The 22206-nt window shown below is 37.8% G+C and overlaps 1 protein-coding gene across 3 annotated transcripts in view; it reads left to right on the top strand.

The window, feature by feature from the left end:
* galnt13 (UDP-N-acetyl-alpha-D-galactosamine:polypeptide N-acetylgalactosaminyltransferase 13) overlaps positions 1-22206 on the top strand; it is a 38615-nt gene extending 16409 nt beyond the window's left edge. The window contains exons 6-14 of one of the 3 annotated variants that reach the window (XM_046839077.1): positions 430-600; positions 2207-2324; positions 2558-2738; positions 7683-7822; positions 11776-11874; positions 12015-12149; positions 12378-12407; positions 14028-14206; positions 20305-20436. In XM_046839077.1, the coding sequence (XP_046695033.1) occupies positions 430-600; positions 2207-2324; positions 2558-2738; positions 7683-7822; positions 11776-11874; positions 12015-12149; positions 12378-12407; positions 14028-14183 (1030 nt within the window). In that variant the 3' untranslated portion in view covers positions 14184-14206; positions 20305-20436. Of the gene's footprint in view, positions 1-429; positions 601-2206; positions 2325-2557; positions 2739-7682; positions 7823-11775; positions 11875-12014; positions 12150-12377; positions 12408-13997; positions 14207-20304 lie in introns of all 3 variants that reach the window. The other 2 variants (XM_046839068.1, XM_046839088.1) reach the window with 2 other exon arrangements.

The following is a 22206-nucleotide window of genomic DNA, read 5'->3' as shown; positions in this document are numbered from 1 at the left end:
ACAGTTGGCAAACTGGTGGCTCACTGTTTAGGGTTCTGGAGTTGTAATGAGAAGGTTGTGAGATTGAATCTAGATGCCCTGAAGCTGCCTCTTAATGCCCTTAACTGTACTCAGCTCAATTCGTATTTGCTTTGAATAAAAGCACCTGCCAAATGAATAAATTGAAATAGAATATCTGGTGTAAAGATGTAGATCATTTTGGGTTGTATCTCGGAGGAGTTTTTATTTTCTGGCTATGGATTGTGATATATCATTGGATGTATTTCTTTTCTATTTGTAATTTAAAAAAAAAAATTGATCCTGTGCATGTGACTCTGAGAGCGATTTGAATATATTAAAAGAAATTAAATAGTTTGTTTGTTCCTACCATAAATATCTCGGGACCAGGTTTGTAACTCCCTTTAACATGATTAATTTATACCATTATAGGAAAGCTGTGGTCTGCCCCATCATCGATGTCATCAGTGACGAGACTTTCGAGTACATGGCGGGCTCGGACATGACGTACGGAGGCTTCAACTGGAAACTGAACTTCAGGTGGTACCCAGTTCCTCAGAGAGAGATGGACCGACGTAAGGGAGACCGCACTTTACCCGTCCGGTGAGTAGTAATAAACCTCAGAGTTTAGCCAGGATTAATGTCCCCTTAATAGTCCTATTACTCATAAAGATGATTTATTGCACTCAGTATTAGATTTCTGGTGATCAGTTGGGAAGTGTCAAGCTCATGAGAACACCACGAGCTGACATAACTGTGACAGCAGCTTGTCATTTTGATCATCAGCTAATTTCTGTATAAGACAGCTGCTGCATTAGCTTCTAAAATTAGAACAATGGCTCATTTGATGCATCTTTAGACAGTTGTGGAGCTGATGTAATCTAATCTAACATAATCCAAAATGAAATTTCTGCTGTCTCTCATTACAGAGCAGTGGGCTCATGATTTTCTTTACATACAGTAGTTATAGAGAAGTACACAGTCTTGTAGATTAATGCTTGTTCCAATTGGCATGTATTTTACCTCAGATTTTAATGTCAAATGTTAAAAAAAAAAAAAACATTAATACAAATCAGCGATATTTGTCTTTATGTTAGGATGTGCCCTATTTGTGAACATACATTGCCTGACATTAGTAGGATTGTGTTGGTGTATGTCAGAGGATGTGCTTTTTCCAAAACACTCAAAAGCTTCATTAGTTTAAATGCCATGATTGCACAGTTGGATTTTGAAATTGAACAGTTCAGTCAGCCGATTGCAAGACGAGGTCTCCAAAGAGTGAAGGTTTATTTTTACATATGCTCTGAAACATTTAAGTACATCTTATCCTCGCTCTGCTCTTAGCTTTCAGGTAATTTACTCATTTGAGTGATTAATGATGGTGGAGGACTGCTGGAAGGAACAGTGAGTCACACTCTTCAGGCAGGTTGAGTGTGTTCTCTAATGGCGACTCCAACCTTTTCTCATGTCCATGTCTGACCTTTTTTTTTTCCTGACAGACAGCTTTTTCTTTCATCCTCAAATTTAGCAGGAAAATCTGCGTTCTTTTCCTGAATGTCTTTCTTTTTAATTGCTCATATTTTGTTACAAATCCAAGATAATGAAGGAAACAAGTTAAGGAATGAAGGAAACAATTTAGACAGTTACTGCACTAACTCATTAGAATTGTAACACTATTATCACGGCTTAGAAACATTTTCATTTGTTAGCGTTCGGGGAAATTGATATGAATAGAACATCATGATTAGCCTTTCCGTGCTTTGACTTTTAGCTCATATTTCATGTGGCACCTTGGGGAGTCGCTTTCTCTTCTCCACCATCTGTAATCACTGCAAATCGTCTCCATTTCCAGACAAAGTGCTCCCATGCATGAAGTGGATGGAAACACGGCACTGAGCCAGTGGCTTTCCTTCGAGAAATTAGTCTGACCATATTGATGGCTTTTAAATGGAAAACCTGGAAAATCAACTGCAATTAGCGTTTAGTCTAGTCGTGGCTAGAGTGATCCTAGATGCATATCTTTTGGGATGTGTAACTGACATAAAAAAAATGTGTGGGGGGGCAAATTAATAAGGTATGATTTATATCAAATAGATTTGAGCTGTTTAAAAAGGAAGATTATTTCTGTGTGTGTGTGTGTGTGTGTGTGTGTGTGTGTGTGTGTGTGTGTGTGTGTGTGTGTGTGTGTGTGTGTGTGTGTGTGTCTAAGGACTCCTACCATGGCTGGCGGTTTGTTTTCGATCGACCGGACATATTTTGAGGAGATCGGCACCTATGATCCTGGGATGGACATATGGGGAGGAGAGAACTTAGAAATATCATTCAGGGTATGTCCATCATTGTATGTGTGATGGCGGTGTACACATTTATTACTGTTAATAGCCTCTGTGAGTGACAGCTCATGACCATGAAATTGACTTGGGGAGCCACATTCTATTAAACTGCATTAATAAAGCCCTGAGCTTGTCCCTTGTAATGAAGTATGATTTAATTAGGATAGTGATGATTATTATTTTATTGTACTGGTAATGACTAACCAACCAATCATTGCGCTGTGTAGATCTGGCAGTGTGGCGGCTCTCTGGAGATCATCACATGCTCCCACGTAGGCCATGTGTTTCGTAAGGCGACGCCTTACAGTTTCCCAGGTGGTACCGGTCAAGTGATCAACAAGAACAATAGACGACTGGCTGAAGTCTGGATGGATGAATTCAAAGACTTTTTTTACATCATATCACCAGGTAACACCATGCCTCTTTCTGTGATATATTTCTCAGTTGTCTAACCTTTCATCATAATTAACAAGTCCTAGAATACACTGGCTAATTTGTATCTGTTGTGGTGCTCTTGCAGAAGAGGGTAATTATGTTTAACCTCTTGGACCAGTGATAAGCCTGCATCCTGAAGATTCCATGTTAGTTTATGTGGCGTTTTTTGGTGTATTAAGTTTTGTGGGGTTCTTGATTAGCATCCGATATCTGGTTATATGGTGTATTTAGGTGATCTTTTTGCTATATTGTTGATCCAGTCACTTTCAGATTCAGCAAAAGAAGAACAAACTGAAAATATCACTTAGGAGTCTTTGTTACAGTTGATCTTATGATATGCATTTATTAAAATTGCTATCCTAAAGGTGGATCATTAAACCAGAGACTAGATACAGGGTTAGAGACATTAAGTCAGAAAGGGATGACAGAATTCTTTTTGTTTTATTTCTTTTTTCCAGTATAATTGGTACATGGCTTATACATGAAAAGTTCATATGTTTAGTGTCCCTGCATTAAAACCAATGTATCTTATCTGTGCAAGTTTCACTACAACTATATATGATTATTTTGAGTCTATATGCATGAACTAATCACAAATGCTTAAACATGAACTGCTAATTAGGAGGCTCTTTGTAAACAAGAAATGTTATCTAGTTGTATAAATGTTAGTAGAATGCCCTTGATGTACTGTATACTGGTCCACACCGCAACCTGTTATAAGATGCAGGTGGAGTCTCCGTACTTGTGCAAGCTGATGTGGCACATCTTTGCGTTGGCTTTGATTAATTGGAGCACTTTATCAGCCGAGCTTCCCACAGTGTCCCTCTAGAGTTCCTTTGTTACTCAGCATGTTTTAGTAGCACATCAGGCCAAATATTTTCTCTTAAATATCACACCCATCAATCATAGCAACTTCTGCTGATGTGGGCTTTTCCAGTGCTTGTGCAGCAGGGACCTGCAGGATTTCACCTTGCTGCTGTGTCTGCCATCTTTAATTCATTCTAGGCTTTGTATTAAGTGTCACTCAACATTCAGAGAATCGCTCAGTTCCGCACTGCTGCTCTTGTATTCATGAGCATTGCACTTCCTGTTTCCGTAGGGAACATGCAGGTAACGTAGCTGTCCAATAACCAGCTCGTGCTGCATTGTTTTGTAGGGCAAGTAATATGATTTGTTCATGATCGCTACCTCTTCTGCAGCAGTTGGAGAAAGGAGGTGTTCGGGGTATTCTGTTAGAGAAGTGTGGTATGATTGGAGGTCTAAGAAAGGATGGAGTGGGGAGAGGGGATGTAGAGGTGGGAGTGAGAGAAGGATGGATTAATGTCAATATATCCCATTGGAAATGTCCTCTGTGCAGAAATAATAAATGAGCTGCTTGGTTGGGACAGGAGGAAAGTCCTGTGTGGAATAACTGGTGTAGAGTTACAGCTGTTGCAGTGGAGAGAAGAGAATTATTAAGGTGTTGGTGGGTTGTCATATAAAAATGGAATAGGTTTTGATTCATATGTGATGGACCACATTAAACATTGAAACACCATTTGATGGTTTTGGTTTAAGAAGCAAAAGGTGCCTGAAAGGAGAGCAGTGTATTTCTTTAATGCCAAACATCGGGCAGAGAATATCCCTTAAATTCACAGCTTATTATTTTGTGCTTTATTATAAGCTAGGTCAGAACTACCATGGTGCAGCCCATGTGATTTACCATAGGTTTGAAATTCAGGTGGCTCTGAGCATTGATAACACCATGTGGCTAATTGCTTCTTCTGAACTGTAGATATGTGTCTTAAAGCAATACCCAGCAGGGAAATGACACCAATTATACACTTTAGCCATTTTCTACTACATTTAAGAAGTATAAATACAGTATACAGCAAATAAATCTAATATATAGTTACTGTTTTCTTTACTGTTATATTACTGTAATTGTACTTAAACAATAAAATGAAAAAATATTGCTTTTTTTTCTCATTTAAATTTTCCCAGTCGTGCTAAAATCTGGGAGGTCAAGATAATGTGAATTATATCTAATATAATTTGTGGATTTTATAAGCCTTGTAGTCCTGCTGAAAAAAGCATTATGGTACATATTCATTATACTCTAAGCATAAGTGGAATCCAGAAAGAAGCAAGCAGGTAGAGAAGGAATTGGATCCACCACCATACATTCTGTTATTTGGTCCTTCTGGAACCATGGAAACCTATTGGAAATGCTACATGGAAATACTATTGGTTAGCAGTGTTTCTGTGAAGATTCTTAGTCATACAGGTGCAGTTATCTGCAAGAGAAGTCATGTGAACTGGACTTCTGTCAGGTTGGATCGAAACGTTCATCCGAGCAGCTTCTTTAGTCTGATTAAAGTGGAATTAAGAGAATCAGCTTCCTCTCAAGGTTTCTTCCTCATAACATTTAAGGAGTTTTTCCTTGCCATAGTCACCATGGCTGCTAATCAGGGATAAATACAATTGTTCACCTTAACTCTTAAAATTCTGTAAAGCTGCTTTGAGACAAAGTCTGTTGTGAAAATCGCTATAGAAATAATGAGTAGTGAAATGTTTTGATCCAACCAGATAAGTCCAGTTGACATGATTCAACTTTCAGATATTGCTTAGCAAATGTTAATGGTTTGAAAAAAGTAATAACTGTATAATATATTGACCTTATTGTCTGTCTTACTGTAGCATATTTAACTGTCACTATTTGGTTAGCAAAACCCAGCCAGTAGGGGTTGCACAAGCCAGTGCACTCTTAGTGCTGGTCCCGAACCCGGATAAACTTTTATAGGAAGAAATACATTTCACGAACCTGTGCATAGCTTTTGGGTTTTTGCCAAAAACCCAAAGAGAAGAAAAAGATTGATTGAGACATTCCTGAAAAATAGTGCATTTGACTGTCTCACTGCACTGTCAGTTTTTATCGTCATTAAACCTTGGTGGTCTAGTAGTTAGAATGCGGCGCTCTCACCGCTGCGGCCCGGGTTCGATCCCCGGTCAGGAAACCAACCCCAGCCATTATGGTTGCACAAGCCTTAGTGCCGGTCCCAAGGCCGGATAAATGGGGAGGGTTGCGTTAGGAAGGGCATCCAGCTAAAACATGTGCCAAATCACATATGCAGCTCACAAATCACTATTTGGTTAGCATGACCTCTACTTGCTTGAATAAGACTATTTTTTATAGCAGCATAAATTTGTGTGCTAAGTGAGTTGGCTAGTGTGCCAAATTAGCATAGTAAGTGCAAATGCCAATGTTTGTTTGTGTGCATAACCTGTTGCTTAGTTGCCATGCTTTTTTTGTGCCTTGCTGGTTTAGCAGGTGTAAAACTATGTATATCCTGTACATATTGTAGTACTGATTGTTATAACAAGTTCACTGACAATTTTTGAAATACAAAGAGGGTATAAGTATGCATGTGCAAATATTTAAAATATTTTAACCAGATGGTTTAACAAGATTCTAGAAGGTGAGAGGATGCCTGAGGAATGGAGAAGGAGTGTGCTGGTACCGATCTTTAAGAATAAGGGAGATGTGCAGACCTGCAGTAACTACAGGGGAATTAAGTTGATCAGTCACACCATGAAGTTATGGGAAAGAGTAGTGGAAGCCAGGCTGAGAGAAGAGGTGACCATCTGTGAGCAACAGTATGGTTTTATGACAAGGAAGAGCACCACAGACGCCTTATTTGCTTGTTGATGAAGAAGTATAGAGAAGGACAGAAGGAATTGCATTGTGGATTTGTGGATTTGGAGAAAGCGTACGACAGGGTGCCAAGAGAGGAGTTGTGGTATTGTATGAGGAAGTCAGGTGTTAGAGAAGTATGTGAGGGTGGTGCAGGACATGTATGAGGACAGTGTGACAGCAGTGAAGTGTGCAGTAGGAACGACAGACTGGTTCAAAATGAAGGTTGGACTGCACCAAGGATCGGCTCTAAACCCTTTCCTGTTTGCAGTGGTGATAGACAGGTTGATGGACGAGGATAAACAGGAGTCTCTGTGGACTATGATGTTTGCGGATGCTATTGTGATTTGTGAAGAGAGCAGGTTGAGAAGAGCCTGGATAGCTGGTGGTACACGCTGGAGAGAAGGGGAATGAAAGTCATTGTGACGAGGATGGACAAGATTAGAAATGAGTTTATTAGAGGGACAGTGCATGTAGGACGTTTTGGAGACAGGGTGAGGGAGGCGAGATTGAGAGGGTTTGGACATGTGCAGAATAGGACATGGGGTGTATCGGTAGGAGAATGCTGGGGATGGAGCCACCAGGAAGAAGGAAAAGAGGAAGACCAAGGAGGAGGTTCATGGATGTGGGGAGGAAAGACATGCAGGTATTTGTTGTGAAAGAGAACGATGTAGAGGACAGAGGGGTATGGAAACGGATGATCTGCCGTTTGCGACCCTGAATAGGAGAAGCCAAAGAAAAAGATTTTTTTGGAAAGGCACTTTGCAAGGAGCTTAAATGTAATAAATGTAAATTCCACCATACATTATCTACTACTAATTCTTTAAATATGCAGTTATTATAGTGTTAAATGTAGTTATTGTAAGTCAACAGCTTCAGACAGTTTAAGGAGTGTTAAGCTATTAGGATATTGATGAACTCATCGTTGATAGTATTCATCGAATGTGAAGTTGAGCTCAGAGGCGAGGAGAAAGAGTTTAACATTTCGTGGACTATGATACTAAAGCTCCCCCTAGTGGTTTCGGGAAACTAATGCGTTTTTAAAGAGCAAATAGGCAGGATTATTTATGAGCCGCCTCAAAAAATGATTCACATGCATTACATTTGACCATCTGAAATTATAACATATACAGACACACACCATAAACAATATATTTTGTATTTTTTTTTCTGTTCTGCCCACAGTGATCTGCATTATAATGCTATAATCCCTAACCCTAGTAACCAGATTTGTATTTGTGCAGGTGTGGTGCGAGTGGACTACGACGATGTATCGGCTCGCAAGGCTCTGAGAGACGCTCTGCAGTGTAAACCTTTCTCCTGGTATCTGGAGAATGTTTACCCTGATTCACAGATACCACGCAGATACTACTCACTTGGAGAGGTATGCAACTGCGTGGGCTCGGTTACTTTATCGCAGTTCACCATCATAGGGTTGATCGCTGCATGCATCATAGGATTAATAGATTAATTACAATAGAACTTGCTGTGTAAATGCAGCAAGATATTAATATTTGGTTACGTGAGGAACAAAGCAGTCTTTCATCTGCTGACTTACAATCACTACCATTGTTTGGAAAGCCAAGGTACATATTGTGAATGGCAGTGCTTGTGCTGCCAGACAGATGAGCTGATCATTTGTCTCCTTTTTATTGCATCACCACAGAAAACTGCAGCATAGAAAATGGCATCTCACCACAATAGACTGAGAGATCTGTCTCACAAATTGCAGTGTGTAAGGCAGGTAGTTTGTCATCTTCCAGATTACAGGGGTGCAGGACTGTATGTCACCTGGTTTCTGAAGAAAAAAAATGCTTTAAAGCATCATCTTTAATATACTGCCTTGTAAATGAATGCATCTCTACTAACACGGGGCTGATAAGAAAATTACAGGGTGTCCGATAATGGATTATTTATATATTTATTTAAATAAACATGGGTTTTTAAGATAGAATATTTTTTGATATATTGTGTACATTTTCTGGTAGCCACCAATAAAAGATCTGCTCAGAGATGAAAACTCTTGTGTAAAAGGGGGAGTACGTTTTTATTTTATTTACTTTTTTAATGTGGACCACCGGTGTTCCATCAAGTGAGACATCTCCACCTGAAAAATGTTTGAAAACTCCCCCATTCCTCTTAATCCACAGTGATTTGCCAGCATTTGACATTTTTAATAAAAGAAACTAAGACAATTCATGTTTTTATTTGTTTGTGGTTACGTACAAAACAAGCTAGTCGTTGCTATCACTTACATTATAGCAGATATAAACAGTCATTATCGCATCCCCTTTCCGTACTTCGCTCTTATGAACTCAATAAGACCAAAGCACGTAGCCTGTCATGTTACTGAGCAGGAAAGTGCTGACACTTGAGAGATTCCATAAATAGACGTCACTTCGCCGCCGAAAGCTTCATAATATCAACAACATTTCCTGTTTTCAATTTGATTATCATTATCCATAGTTTATGCAGATCATCTACTTTAGCATTCACTGTAAATTATGCCTGCACATTAATGAAATATAAACAACATCAGCGTCTATAAATCATTTTGTTTACAGCAGGCACTAGTTTCAGACCGGTGCTGTTACGGAAAATTAATAAACAACCTCTGATTCAAGAACTTAACAGCACGAAGAAATAAAATAAAGCATTCCATGTCTGCCTGTCAATGACTATGGTGGCATTTTTAGTGCTGTTGACAAGTTGTCACTGATGATAAATGAACACGACTAACCCACTACATGTATTACTAGATCGATGGCGTAGCGTGACTCCTGCAGCACTGTGTGTCTGAGAGTGGTGCGTGATAGCCAGCTGATAGGCCACGGGGTGATGAGTGTCTAATCAGAAAGTTTAGTCGTGTTCATTTTTACTTTATGCTTTCAGAAAGTTGAACAATGAACAACTCTATTGGGCTGACATTCCAAGACATGCAAGACAAAAAAGAAAAATGGCATTAGTATGCAGAAAGCTGGACGGCAATTTATAAAGTGCAGCCACTTGGAAACAAAGTAACACGGATCAGTATTCGCCATTTGATTCTTACCACCCTGTGGACCGCAAGCTCAGAACAACCACACCATTGGGCTGAATATGTCAGCCAGCTCTGAGCCCAAGGACAAGGAATGCAACCATTCGAGAATTTCAATTATTTAAATGATCCTTCTGTCTACTCACTGTCTATGTTTGCAGCAATCACGGGCAATTATTTACAGTTAGGGAGAACCACACTGACATGTTCTTGAATGGGTGGAGAGCCGAGAACCAGAAATGAACATGCAAGCTGCATTTTGGATGTGGAATAGATTTTTTTTTTGTACGGTTACTCCAGCTACACACTACACACATTTCTCCATAACTAACCCGGTAAAGCGTTCAATATCTGAAAAGGCATAAATATATGAATCCGATGGGATGAATGTGTTAACTTTGTATGTTGAGCTGATCATGCATTTCGCCATGCATGTATATTTTGTAGGATTATTATTTTTGAACAGACTAGTGCTTCAGTGATTTTTATCCAGCTGATTCATTGATCCATTGGATACAAGTCTGGTTTATTACCGCTGCACCTAATTGATTGGAATAAATAAACCATCAGCTGTTGAATCTTTAGTAATTCAGGCTGCACAGTTGAACTGAGAGAAACCTGAGAAAAATCTCCAGCAACATACAGCCATGAAGGCAGCAGACCTGAACTCCATTGAGCATCTCACACAAGAGCTATGAGTATTTATTTTGTCGTTAATTTGAAATCCCTTTGGCTAGGTAGACATGTTTTAGAAAACCTCATTTCATATTAAAGCAGAGTAAAGAGCCAGTGTGTTCGTTTTAAGCCCAGGTTCAGTTTTATTAGTCTCCGGGGAGTAAGGGAGCATTCTCAGCCTGATCTGATGATTAATATTTGGCTTCAGAGCCAGTGTGAAATGCTGTTGAAAAGTTGAGTGTGTACTTGTGTGATATAGATGTTGTGCTGAGGCTTTAAAATTTATAACTGTGCAGTAAAGCTGGTCTCTTAGACCTTTACTGCCGGTTCAGCTTCCTGGGGTCTTTTCCACTTAACCAGCTTTATATCCCTTTTTACCTGCAGGCACATTAGGTTTTATGTTATTTTAATTACAAACCGCGTTCCCGACTAGTTCGGGTGGATATTTTGAATAATATTTCTAAATTGGTTGATGACTTGTTTGATATCGCAGTTGTTAAGGATTAAACCGAGTGGAAGGATAAACAATGCGTGATCACGAGTGATTTGTGCTTCTCAGCCAGTCTCTTAGTCCAGCAGGTAAACTGTACGCTATGAATGAACTGTAATTACTTGTTCCAGTGTTGTTTAATTATGTTGCCAGGCACATGGGCAAATCGAGGCCATGTGTTATTTATTACAAGCACGGGGAATGATTGCTGCAGACTGAGTGAGACTGAGTGACTGCACCACATGCAATGAATAATTCATTCGTTTCAGGATCTTTCTTTCACAGCTCTGAAACAAGCATCATCAGCGACATTTTTTCCCCCCTTAGACATTCAAGAGCTCAGTTTTCAACTCTCAGCAGTACCAGGGTCACTGCTAGGCGCTGTCTGTTCTCTCATTCTCCAAATTGCACATTGTTCACGTTACTCAAGCTGCACGTTTCTGAAAGCATTCTTTAAACAGTTCGGCTAGGGCCTTTTGCCTGATAACAGTAGAACGGTAACTAACGTTCGAAGATGCTACTGTATGTATATTATACCTGAAACATCTTCCATGTATTGGTTATACAGGACACAGATGTACAGCACACACAGAAGTTTAACCAGCGGTACTTTTAGTCATGAACGGGATACACGAACATCCTTCTTTATTTACTGCAATGTTTGTTTATCCTAGACAGGGCATGTTATATTTCAATTTCAAATTTTTTCTTTTCCAATGTTAACATCCTCATCCAAATCTTAGAATTGGAATTACAAAATAGGGCAATGCTTTTAGTATGTAATTTATTTGCTATTAAATACACAAAAGTCCAGCCACAAGAGTATTAGTGAGGTTTCAGGCAGTGGTGTTGGGTGAGGAGGATCTGGCATCTCAGAGTTTTTTAATGGGGTTGAGGTCAAGGCTCTAAAGGGAAACTGTAATTGTGTAAAGGCAGTCTATAAAATTGTGTGCATCCAATTTTGTGATAACAGTTTGTAAAACATTTTTTGAGTAAGTTATCCAATATATCTTTAGAATTCCAAGGTATTAAGTTATTCATCAATTTAAGCTGTGTATGCAAACATATCAGAAAAGAACACAAATATCATAGCTTTATGTGAACGAGTGTTTTTTTTCGTGGTCTTCACCTGCAGATCAGAAATGTGGAGACCAACCAGTGTGTGGACAACATGGGAAGGAAGGAGAATGAGAAAGTTGGCTTTTTTAACTGCCATGGAATGGGTGGGAACCAGGTAAGAACATACTGTCCCCGTGCACACACACTCAGACATACACACTTTTTTTCAGAACTATTTTTACCACCTTAATTAATTGTACACCAGAGAAGTACATGTTAAGAATAATAATGCATCGTTGTGTGTGTGCTGTTTAGGTGTTTTCATACACAGCAGATAAAGAAATCCGGACTGATGACCTTTGTCTGGACGTGTCCCGTCTGAATGGCCCTGTCATCATGCTGAAATGTCATCACATGAAAGGCAACCAGATGTTTGAGTATGATGCTGAGGTATGTATTAAATATTTTGACCTAATAAAAAAAAGTTATACATTTCCTCACCGTAGAATGAACACTATTGTATTTTGAGACTTTTCAATTATAGTTTTAACCACCAGATGGTGCTACAAACCATTAATTTCCTCTATACAGTATTTCAAGCATATTGCTTATGACCAGTATAAGCATATGACCAGGCTCTACAAATTTCTTTAAAACATCCTTATTCTTGTTGCTTAGTATGTTGGCAAGTGGGAATATGATTTTAAGGTAAGATAAGCTGTTTTGGTGGATGTTGTGGTATTTGTATATGTCAGTGTACTAGAGTGCAGTTTTAGATTTGATGTTTTGTTACTATCCAATAAAAATGTGGCATGTACTTAAGAAGTCATGGTGGAGTGCATTTGGAGATTCCTTGTACTAATATACCAATACTGATGATGAAGCTTAAACAGAATGACTGCATAGGCTGTATATATCCTCATTTTTAAAATGTAACTGCATACTGAAGATATGTTAAAAGTTATAAGCAATCACTTGGGGTAAGTAAACTCTCTTGATCATCTAAAAAAATATATTGTTCAGATTACGAATTTACAGGTAACACCTAAATAATGTCGGCACAAACAAATAATTATTTTTCTATTTTATTCATGTTTGCATGAACACAGCTTTTTCTGGTAAAGGTTATAGGTGTCCCACATTTTGCTATAGCAGATGGGTCGAATAGTATATATGCCAAATCATAGATTTTGGCACTTCTGCATCATCTGTACAATTGAATTATAACTTTATAACACAGTATAACTAAATAGAGTATAAAAAGTAAATTGTATTTAAAGTTTAGTTATGTATATTTTTTTAATTTTTTTTTTTTATTTTGTATTAAAAAAATTTTATTAATACATTTGTAAATGGCTTTGTATTAAATAGACAGACCCAGGCTATAAAAAGTATATTGTGTTGGTTTTTGATCGCAGCTGTATTTGCAACACAGAGTAAAACCACATTGTATGAATGGTCTATTTGTGGAAGCATTTAGGCATGGCATATGAAAGAGGGCTTGAGAGTGAAAAAACACTTATTTTGGTTACGTACCCATCTGTACAAAGTTGGACTGTGGCATTGCCATGTCCATGTGCCCCATTGTGTTTTCACATCAAAATAATTTAGGCCTCTCTAATAAGACTACCAAAAGCCCCTGTAGACCAGTTTATTTATAAATTGGCCTAGACTGCTGAAAAATCATTTTGATGAGTAATTTATGCGGCATAAAATATTCACTGGTTTTGGTTTTGAGAAATGTCACAGTCTGTCAATGCAGCCCATCCTTAAACTATTTTTAAAAGCTGTTGCTGACTTCGAAATTCCAGATCATGAAAGTTTAATAGATTTTATTTTTGCTGAACATTTCACAGTCAGTAAACCAGCTTTTCCACATACTCGCATATCCTTGATGACTGAAGCAGTAATTTAAGAAATAGGTGTTCAGTTATACATTTTTTTTTTTTTTTAAATCATGCCATTTCTGCCAATATCACTTCTTATTTGTGGGAAATGATAGATATATTGTTCAAGTGCAGGGCCTCCGGTTTGTTCTCTTACATCCTTACATCATTCCCACAACTCATCGTCTGTCACGCAGCCCACTTCATCTAATGGCATTAATGGCATCATATATTCAGAACCCTTGGATACATCTCGGGGCAGAAAAACATGGCTTCTTTTTCAGTCTTGCCACATGCATTTGTACTGAAATAGTGTTGTGTTTTAGAGTAGATCCTAGCGTGTCCATGTTGCATTGTGTACCATTCATGTTCATTCGTGCTGCTCTGTGTGGTGTGTAATGGTGACCATTAGAAGGGCACGTTCCTGCACATTATCACACAGTCATGCCTCACCATCAGTCGGCTGGAAGATGGGACATACGGGCCTAGAGTGGAGTACTGTGACGATAGTCCGCTTCAGTCTTGGGTCCTCAGGAACTACACCACACTGGAGGTGGTTAGGAAGCTCTACTACAGTGCCACTGATTACTTTCTGTGACTGGTGAGCTCAGATCACAGCAGGTTAGTGCCCCATGGTTTATTGGCCCAGTCCTCTTCCCTTAGCCTTTAGTCAGAAAAGTACAAACACACCTCAATAAATACTATCTTCAGCCTTTAACTCAAAACACATTTCATAATAGCTTATTACATATTGCAGTTTCTCACCTTTCCATCATTTATAAATGAAATAGTTGTATAAATTACTCTGATCCACTTTCTCATGGTTGCTATCAATAAATAACCTACAATTAATTGAACTTGTGGACTGCTAAATACCAAGGCATAGATTCACCTTACAGTGCATTTTATTGATAAAAATAGGTTCTATAATGAACAGACATAATAAAATCAGAAGACAGGATCAATTCTGAAGTAAGTGTTTCATAGACATAGCAAAGCAATTGCTCCTATTTCAAATACTGGAAACACAGATTTCCTCCAGAGGAAAATATACAATATTAGGTGAGGGATAAAAAGCCATGTATAGGATAATAATCACTGAATAGGTGGTGTGATTGCCTTACAGCCTCACAGTTGATGTTTTCCTACAACAGTATATATCAGTGGAGTGCTTTCTTCCTCATATAGAAGAGCAGTTTGTTCAGTTTAATAGTACATTAATCCCCCGCTTTACCGCGGTTCAAATCTCGCCCCCCGGTTTATCGTGGAATTGCATTTGCCACATTACTAATTTGTTTGGCTGATTTTCCCGGTCTCTCTCCGGATAGCACGATAGATCAAAAAACTTATAGGGAATTGGTTTTATGGAGTTTTATGTTGAAATAATGAAATGTATTCATACAAATAAAATTATTAATTATAAATGAAATAAAATGTTAATACAGTACAGTACTGTATACATAAAATAGCTTTCTTTTGGTGGCGTCCGTTTATCGCGTGTTTTCACTTATCACGGTCGGTTTTGGAACGTAACACCACGATAAACGGGGGATTACTGTACTTTATTTATTAAAGGATTGCCAATTTTATGTTTTGTCTGTTTATAGTTATTTTTGGAGTTGTACACAGTTCAAAGTACAAATCAGTTCCAGTTATCATTACATTTTAGCACATTTATCAAACTGTAAGAGAAAAAGACCCAGTTTGTGACAAGAAACTGCAGTGTGAGAGAAACTTTAATATCCTCTCTCCAAGTGGCTTCTTATAAGAGAACTGTTTTAAAGATATGATGCTGGAGACTCCTTCCAACATTGCTAAATAAATGTCTACTCGCAGAAAACCTGTCAATGATACACATTTTAAAAGGTTTCCTACCAACAAGACGTCTCAACAGCACTGTGGCATAAATTACAATAAGCTATTTATTGCAAGCTCTGATCATTTTCATTTATTAATACTGTACATTTATACCATTTACAGCATTTACCATTTTTACATATTTACATTGTGTTCCTAATTGTGTTAGTAGTATTCGGTGTTCAGTTCCATGTGTGTTCAGTTCTTAAAGAAATTGTAATGAATATGAAGAAACAATCAATATTTAGTATTATAATATGCCTTTCCTAGGTTATGACATGATCCAGTCCTCAAATTCACCCTTTCTTTATCATTATATATATATAATGATAAAGAAAGGGTGAATTTGAGGACTGGGCCTGTTTACACACTTAGATTAGATTGATGTTGGTTTAGATTATGTAGGTTGAAAAAGATGTGTTTGTTAGTTTTAGTGAGCGTTTATTTGTGTGTGTGAAGATATGAACTTTAAGCATGTCTTGTCAGTTAAAGAAAGAGTGAAGACTCTGAGTGGTTTCATTTGAGACAGATTCCAGGGTGTTTAAGATCTATCACTGCTGACCTTATTAGTGGTATATGAGAGGCCAGGAGCTCACTCAAAGCAATAACAAACATCAAAAGAGCTCCTCTATACACACCACAATTACCAGGACCTTTTGCTGCACCTTTTCTTGCATCAAATTAAATCTTATTTGACATTTCTGTTCTTTACATAACGATTTCATATTTATATGAAAATCTGGTAGTCGCTGCTTCACTTTACATATGACAGCCCTTACTGAGGGAGAGCAGACGAGTCACTGCTATTCAATAATACGACCTGATTATTTATGCGCAGAGCTCTGAAATAGGTTTGTCTTTGTTTGCGAGTTCTTTTGAAGTGATCGCTCATTGTGCAAGGCCTCTTTCATGGCCCTGGTCTCTCGGAGAGCATGGCTGCATCCAAGCACTCACACAGAGCCATGTCACAGCTGTGTTCATTACAAACATGGTGTGATGGGGTTTTTTTATATTTATTATCAGAACCCTGAATTGTAATGGCCTCTCTGCCCTAGTTTATGCTGGAAGTGCTATTTTGCTTTTCAGGCCATTAATCTTTTGGGGTTACAGTTTTTTTTCTGTGTCTGTGTTTTGTTTCGCAGTTGGATCTCATATTCTTGCTCATCAATCAAAATCAAAAATTCATCTTCTGCGATTTATCTTGGTGTGATTTTACACACCTCAAGATGTTGCTTGTAATAACCTCAGAAGATGTTCAAAATGGTTTTGACTGAAGCATGATTTGGGATTTCATGTTCTCATACAGTGGTCAGCCATAACGTTTAAAACCACCAGCTTAATAATGAGTACGTCTCTCATGCACCATCAAACAGCTCTGATCAGGACTAGAGGCATGGACTGGACAAGACGTGTGCTGTGTTATCAGGAGCCAAGCTCCTTGAGTTCGACTTGTAGTCCAGCACATCAAACTGGGGAATTTAGAGAGTCAACACTTGAAAATATTCCTCAACAAGAAGCCTTGTTCCTTTGATCTTGTCTCCAGTTTACTGGTTGTACTTCCTTGGACTATTTTCTGGTAGGCTTCATACCAGGAACAAGACCTGCCATTATGTAGTTAATCTGACCAGTCATCTAGTCACCACATAACTGACTGTTCACTTGTTTTTCTAATATGTCCCACCCATTGACAGGTGACAATTTAAAAAGAAAATCACGTTCACTTGCTGTGGTTTTAATGTCATGGCCGATCAATGCTGCACTTAAAATTCTTTGTAAGTTGATTATGATTGGCTTTCAACAATTTAATAATGACTCCTTAAACCTCTAATGATATTCATTAAGACCAATTCCTTGATAAATCAAATGTTGTAAAATTCCAATTCCTTGATAAATCAAATGTGACTTCAGGTCCCTCGAAGATGCTGCACACCAGTCATTTGTGTTGGTCATCTTTTTTTTTCTTAAATTTCAGTGTTTATCATTGTTTGTGTAATCGATCTATAAATTACTGTTTCTGTATGGCATTAAAAATATAAAGCGAGGTCTTATAACTTTAATCGTTTGCCAGCATGGGTTCTTTTCTGTAGTGAGTTATTACATGTTGTCTTATAAGGCATTGTTTTACTAAATTGCACAATTTAACACAATTTCATTTAAGTTTACACAATTACAAGGAACCATTAACTACTTACAACAGACTATTATAATGATGAATGAATATGGGCTTTATAGAAAGTCTTACCAACTTTTCCTTTATCCTGAAAAACTTTCTAGCAAAATTGAATTTTGTCTTTTATTCGAGAACTGTCTTGGGTGGTGTAGGAATGTGTGTGAACACTCTTGACTATGTGATGTGTGTAGGAGTGGTGTGACCAAAAACAGTCATTAGAGTAGCAGAACATCAGTGCGCTCCCTGTACTCTGCTGCTGCTGTCATACAGAGACGTGTATGATGGGTATTTCTCAGCAGATGCACACTCTTACACACCAGTCACATTTAATCACCTGATCCTCAAGCCTTGTGAGGGGTGACACACTTCCACTCACTTACCGCAATGCATTGACCTTTTGTTTCACTCACTGTGAATAGAACATTTTACTGAAACGTTTAAAGGCCTGACTTAGAGTGAAGCCAGAATTATTGACACCATTCCGATGTATAAACGACTGCATATAAGAGATGTCGGACAAAACCATTCAAAACCTGCATTCAGACAATGGGTGAAAATGCATTATCTTCTTGTGAAACTGTTTGACATAGTGAAGACACTCCTAAATATTTACTGCTGTCTTTGACCAAAAAAACATAATGACGTGAATGTAGAATCCCTTTATTATTCATTACCATGGAGAAATCCAAACGGCTGAAGTAGCAGGCCTTGTGAATAAAGCTAAGAATATAAAGAAGCTTGAAATGTTCTAGAGGGAGGAGTGGTGTCTTAGATCGTGTCCGACAATACAGGAGAAGGCTCAGTGCTGCTATTTTCTCTACAGGAAGCTTTCGCAAATATTCAAATTGCTGAATGTTAATTTTGTAGAAAACGCGTTTAAATATGTCCAAATAAAACAACGCCCGAAATATCACGTCTGGCATTGTAGCCAACGCTAAAAACAACACCACAAGCATGATCTTTTTTTTTTTTTTTTTTTTTTCATTTTCATCAGTCTTCTCATTTAAGGGTTTCACTGTACCTCTTGCAGATTTTATCATTATAGCAATACAAACAAGCTCCATTTAAACAGTAATGTCATTATGTGCATTTCACATGCCTGATTTGTTCAGCTGTTAGCTAGCAGCTGTTTGATAGGGCACTGTTTAATTATGAAGCCCAGAGAGCCGTTCATGATTAGTGCTGAACCTGAAACCAGAGACCAGTCGCACTCATGCAGCTACTTGAACAGTGTAAATAGAGTCTTGCCACACATTCAACACATCCACGTCTCTAAGCACGGACTATTATTTATGGCACTAAGGTAGCCCAGATTGGGGTTTTTTTTAGAAAACAGCATGGCTATTTTTTCTTTGGCATAAGTCTGCCATGAATTATAAATGGTTTGAAGCTGCATGACTGGAAAAATGATCTCTATTGGTGTTGAATGAAGTTGACATACAAAGATGATGAAATAGAATGAAATAGAAAGTTGATGAAATAGAAATAGATGATGAAATATATATATATATATATATATATATATATATATATATATATATATATATATATATATATACATACATTTTTTGTGTAGTTCGGTTTGATAATTGTGATGTAATTATCACTAAAAGAATGATTTCTTATCCCAGACTGTAGCAGTTTTATGGATGCTATTTTTTTTCTCTTTGCATTTTAAACTCAGGTGTCTGAGATATCCTGAAAGCTGACTGGTAACAGATGTACGATGTATATTTTCTCTCTTGCTACATTACTAAACACTTGGTGAACAGACAGGTGTGTTAAATGTGTGTATAGAAAACACAGCCATCACACTCGAGTACAGACCGAAACTACCAGTACGAGACTGAGTGAGGTGGTCTCTCAATGAACTCTAGTGTAGTTTGGATGGCTGTCTGGAGGTGTTTTGACCATGAAGCAACCCTAGGGTCAGATGTGAACCAAAAATTACAGTTATTTTTGGTTGTGTGCAACCATGTGATCCACTTCAGGAATGTGATTTTTTTTTTTTTTTTTTTTTCTGGATATTTGGGCCAGTGGACAAAAATGGAGCAAATAGATGCAACACATTACACATTTAATATGTCACTCATGTAAATATCTAGTAACTTGAATGATTTTTGTGCAAAGATTTATTTAGCATATTTCTGACCAGTGAAAGAAAAAGCCCTACATGCACATACATACATCTCAATTTCACTGTAATCTTGATCCTGAAACTTGAAAAATAGGTGTGAAAATCAATCTACCTGTGCTTCTCTTTTTCTCAGTGTACTCTTGCAGAGATATTTGATTGCTAGCCAAAGCTGGAGGCAACAGATATTTTACACAATGCTAAATCTGCTAAATCCCAGTGATTAAAACACAGTAATTGGTATTTATAGTGTGTATTTCATATATATATATATATATATATATATATATATATATATATATATATATATATATATATATATATATATATATATATATAAAATTATTTTTATTTTATTTTTTTTCTTAATTCCAGGCAAAACTGATAAACATAATATGTACATTTTATTTGATATTTTATCTTTTATTTTCTAGTATTCAAGGTTGAATAGTATAATGCCAGGGGGCTTGATTTACTTATCCAGGTACCAATTATATAATGTTTGTAATAAAAATGGTTGTTTCAGTGTATAATGTTTGATTATTTCTTTCTCTCCAGCGCCTGACCCTGCTTCATGTGAACAGTAATCAGTGTTTGGACATGCCCTCGGAGGAGGATAAAATGGTTCCTACATTGAAAGACTGCAACGGCAGACGCTCGCAGCAGTGGATCCTCAAAAACATGACCTTAAGTATGTGAAGTGGATGCTATAAAAGAGCCAAGACAAATCACAGCATCTCATGCGTCATGTCATTACAGGAGAGTGTTCTGGCCTTTAACGTGCACTTTGGATCTTTTACAGTACATGCTGACTGGATTTAGACTTTCAGCATCATAGATGTGTTGAACTGTTAATATCGCAAAATCATTTACCACTTATGGCATGTCGTAGCTGTGCACACATGCTGGAGGGCTTCCAGAAAAAAGTGCCCTCAAAATGGTGGTCTCAGCACTGTTGTGAAGAAAAGGAAAAAGAGAACTTTTTAAAAACTTGTGGTTACAGTTCTTACAGGATATAACTGCAAACGGGCCTGTTTCAGACTGATTGGTTCATGCAGAGTGGAATACACTATGATTTTATTTATTTATTTATTTTTAATTTGCTGCCACATCTCATAGTTTTTTCTCATTTTAATTGGCCCCTATGCTTTGCTTTTTTAACAGCTTTTTGTTCTCAAGCTTTTCGACTTATTCACTGTTAACACTTGGGATATGTGTGGGAACTAAAATTACTTGCTCACATGTAAAAAGTGGTTATAACCGTCACGGTTCTAGGCAAGAGTGTTTGGGGTTGTTTCAGAGCCAAAAAAAAAATTGGTTTATAAAGTGCCCCAGGTTAAAATGGACTGGATCCCCAACCCAAGATCCAGGCCAGAACCCAGAATTTAATGCATCGTGTTCTAAAGCAAATCTGTGTCTCTGGTCCTCAGTGGATTCCTTTCACCATGCAGTTACCCAGTTACCAATTCTGCTGAAAAATGCTGATATACTGTACCTCCTGCGCTGTGTCAATACAGTACCAGCGGCAGGCTAATGCTACTGATTTATCCCCAAGGGACTAGATAGCATACAATCTGAGGGAGCTAAAGCCATAATTCAGTAGCGTCTTGTCCAGCCACTGTGGCTGCACTCAGGATAGTGATTGGAAGCTCTCATATCTGTTAATATCCTGCTCTACCAATGTTATTTCTGACTTCCATTACTTTATCCATAAATGAGTGCAGCATGATTGGCCAATATGTATGTGCCATTATTTTTAGCTTCCCTTTGTACATTCTTTTCTATGGCGTTAAAAAAATAATAGGTCAAAGGGTGGCAAATAAGACATCTCGGCATCTCATCACGTTTACATTAAATCAATTTTTACCAGACCTGGCTAATTGTTACGCACATGCTACCACTTACAAATATGGTAAAGCAGCATATGATATTAAGGAGGATTAACAAGTATATTAATCTGGAATAATTTTGAACTCCTCAATACTAACTGACTGCCTGGAAGCAATGCACACTATCTAGATGGCTAAAAACATGTATATATACAGATAGACGGACAGATGGATAGAGAGATAATATTAGTTAACTACAATGGTTTTGAACTTTGGGTATATTAAATTGCTAAAATTGCTTCTGGTCCCTTTGAGCAGCAGTTTAGCTGTAAAAATGTATGGCCAATTGGACAGCAAATTTCAAGATGTACCTTTATGCTTTCTTACTGTTTACTCTGCATTTACTGTAAAATCACATCAAATTACATTTTCACAGTTGCTACTGCCTACAAACAGTTCCTGACTTAGTAATTAGTTTTTCCTGATGGTAAAATTATTATGCCCCCTGTCGTCGTCTTCTTCTTTTTCTTTCGGCTGCTCCCGTTAGGGGTCGCCACAGCGGATCATCCGTTTCCATACTACTTTGTCCTCTACATCTGCCTCTTTCAAACCAACTTACCTGCATGTCTTC

The sequence above is a fragment of the Silurus meridionalis genome, chromosome 3 (genome assembly GCF_014805685.1).
Source record: "Silurus meridionalis isolate SWU-2019-XX chromosome 3, ASM1480568v1, whole genome shotgun sequence".
Taxonomy (NCBI): Eukaryota; Metazoa; Chordata; class Actinopteri; order Siluriformes; family Siluridae; genus Silurus; species Silurus meridionalis.
This window is presented reverse-complemented; position numbering and strand designations above follow the sequence as displayed.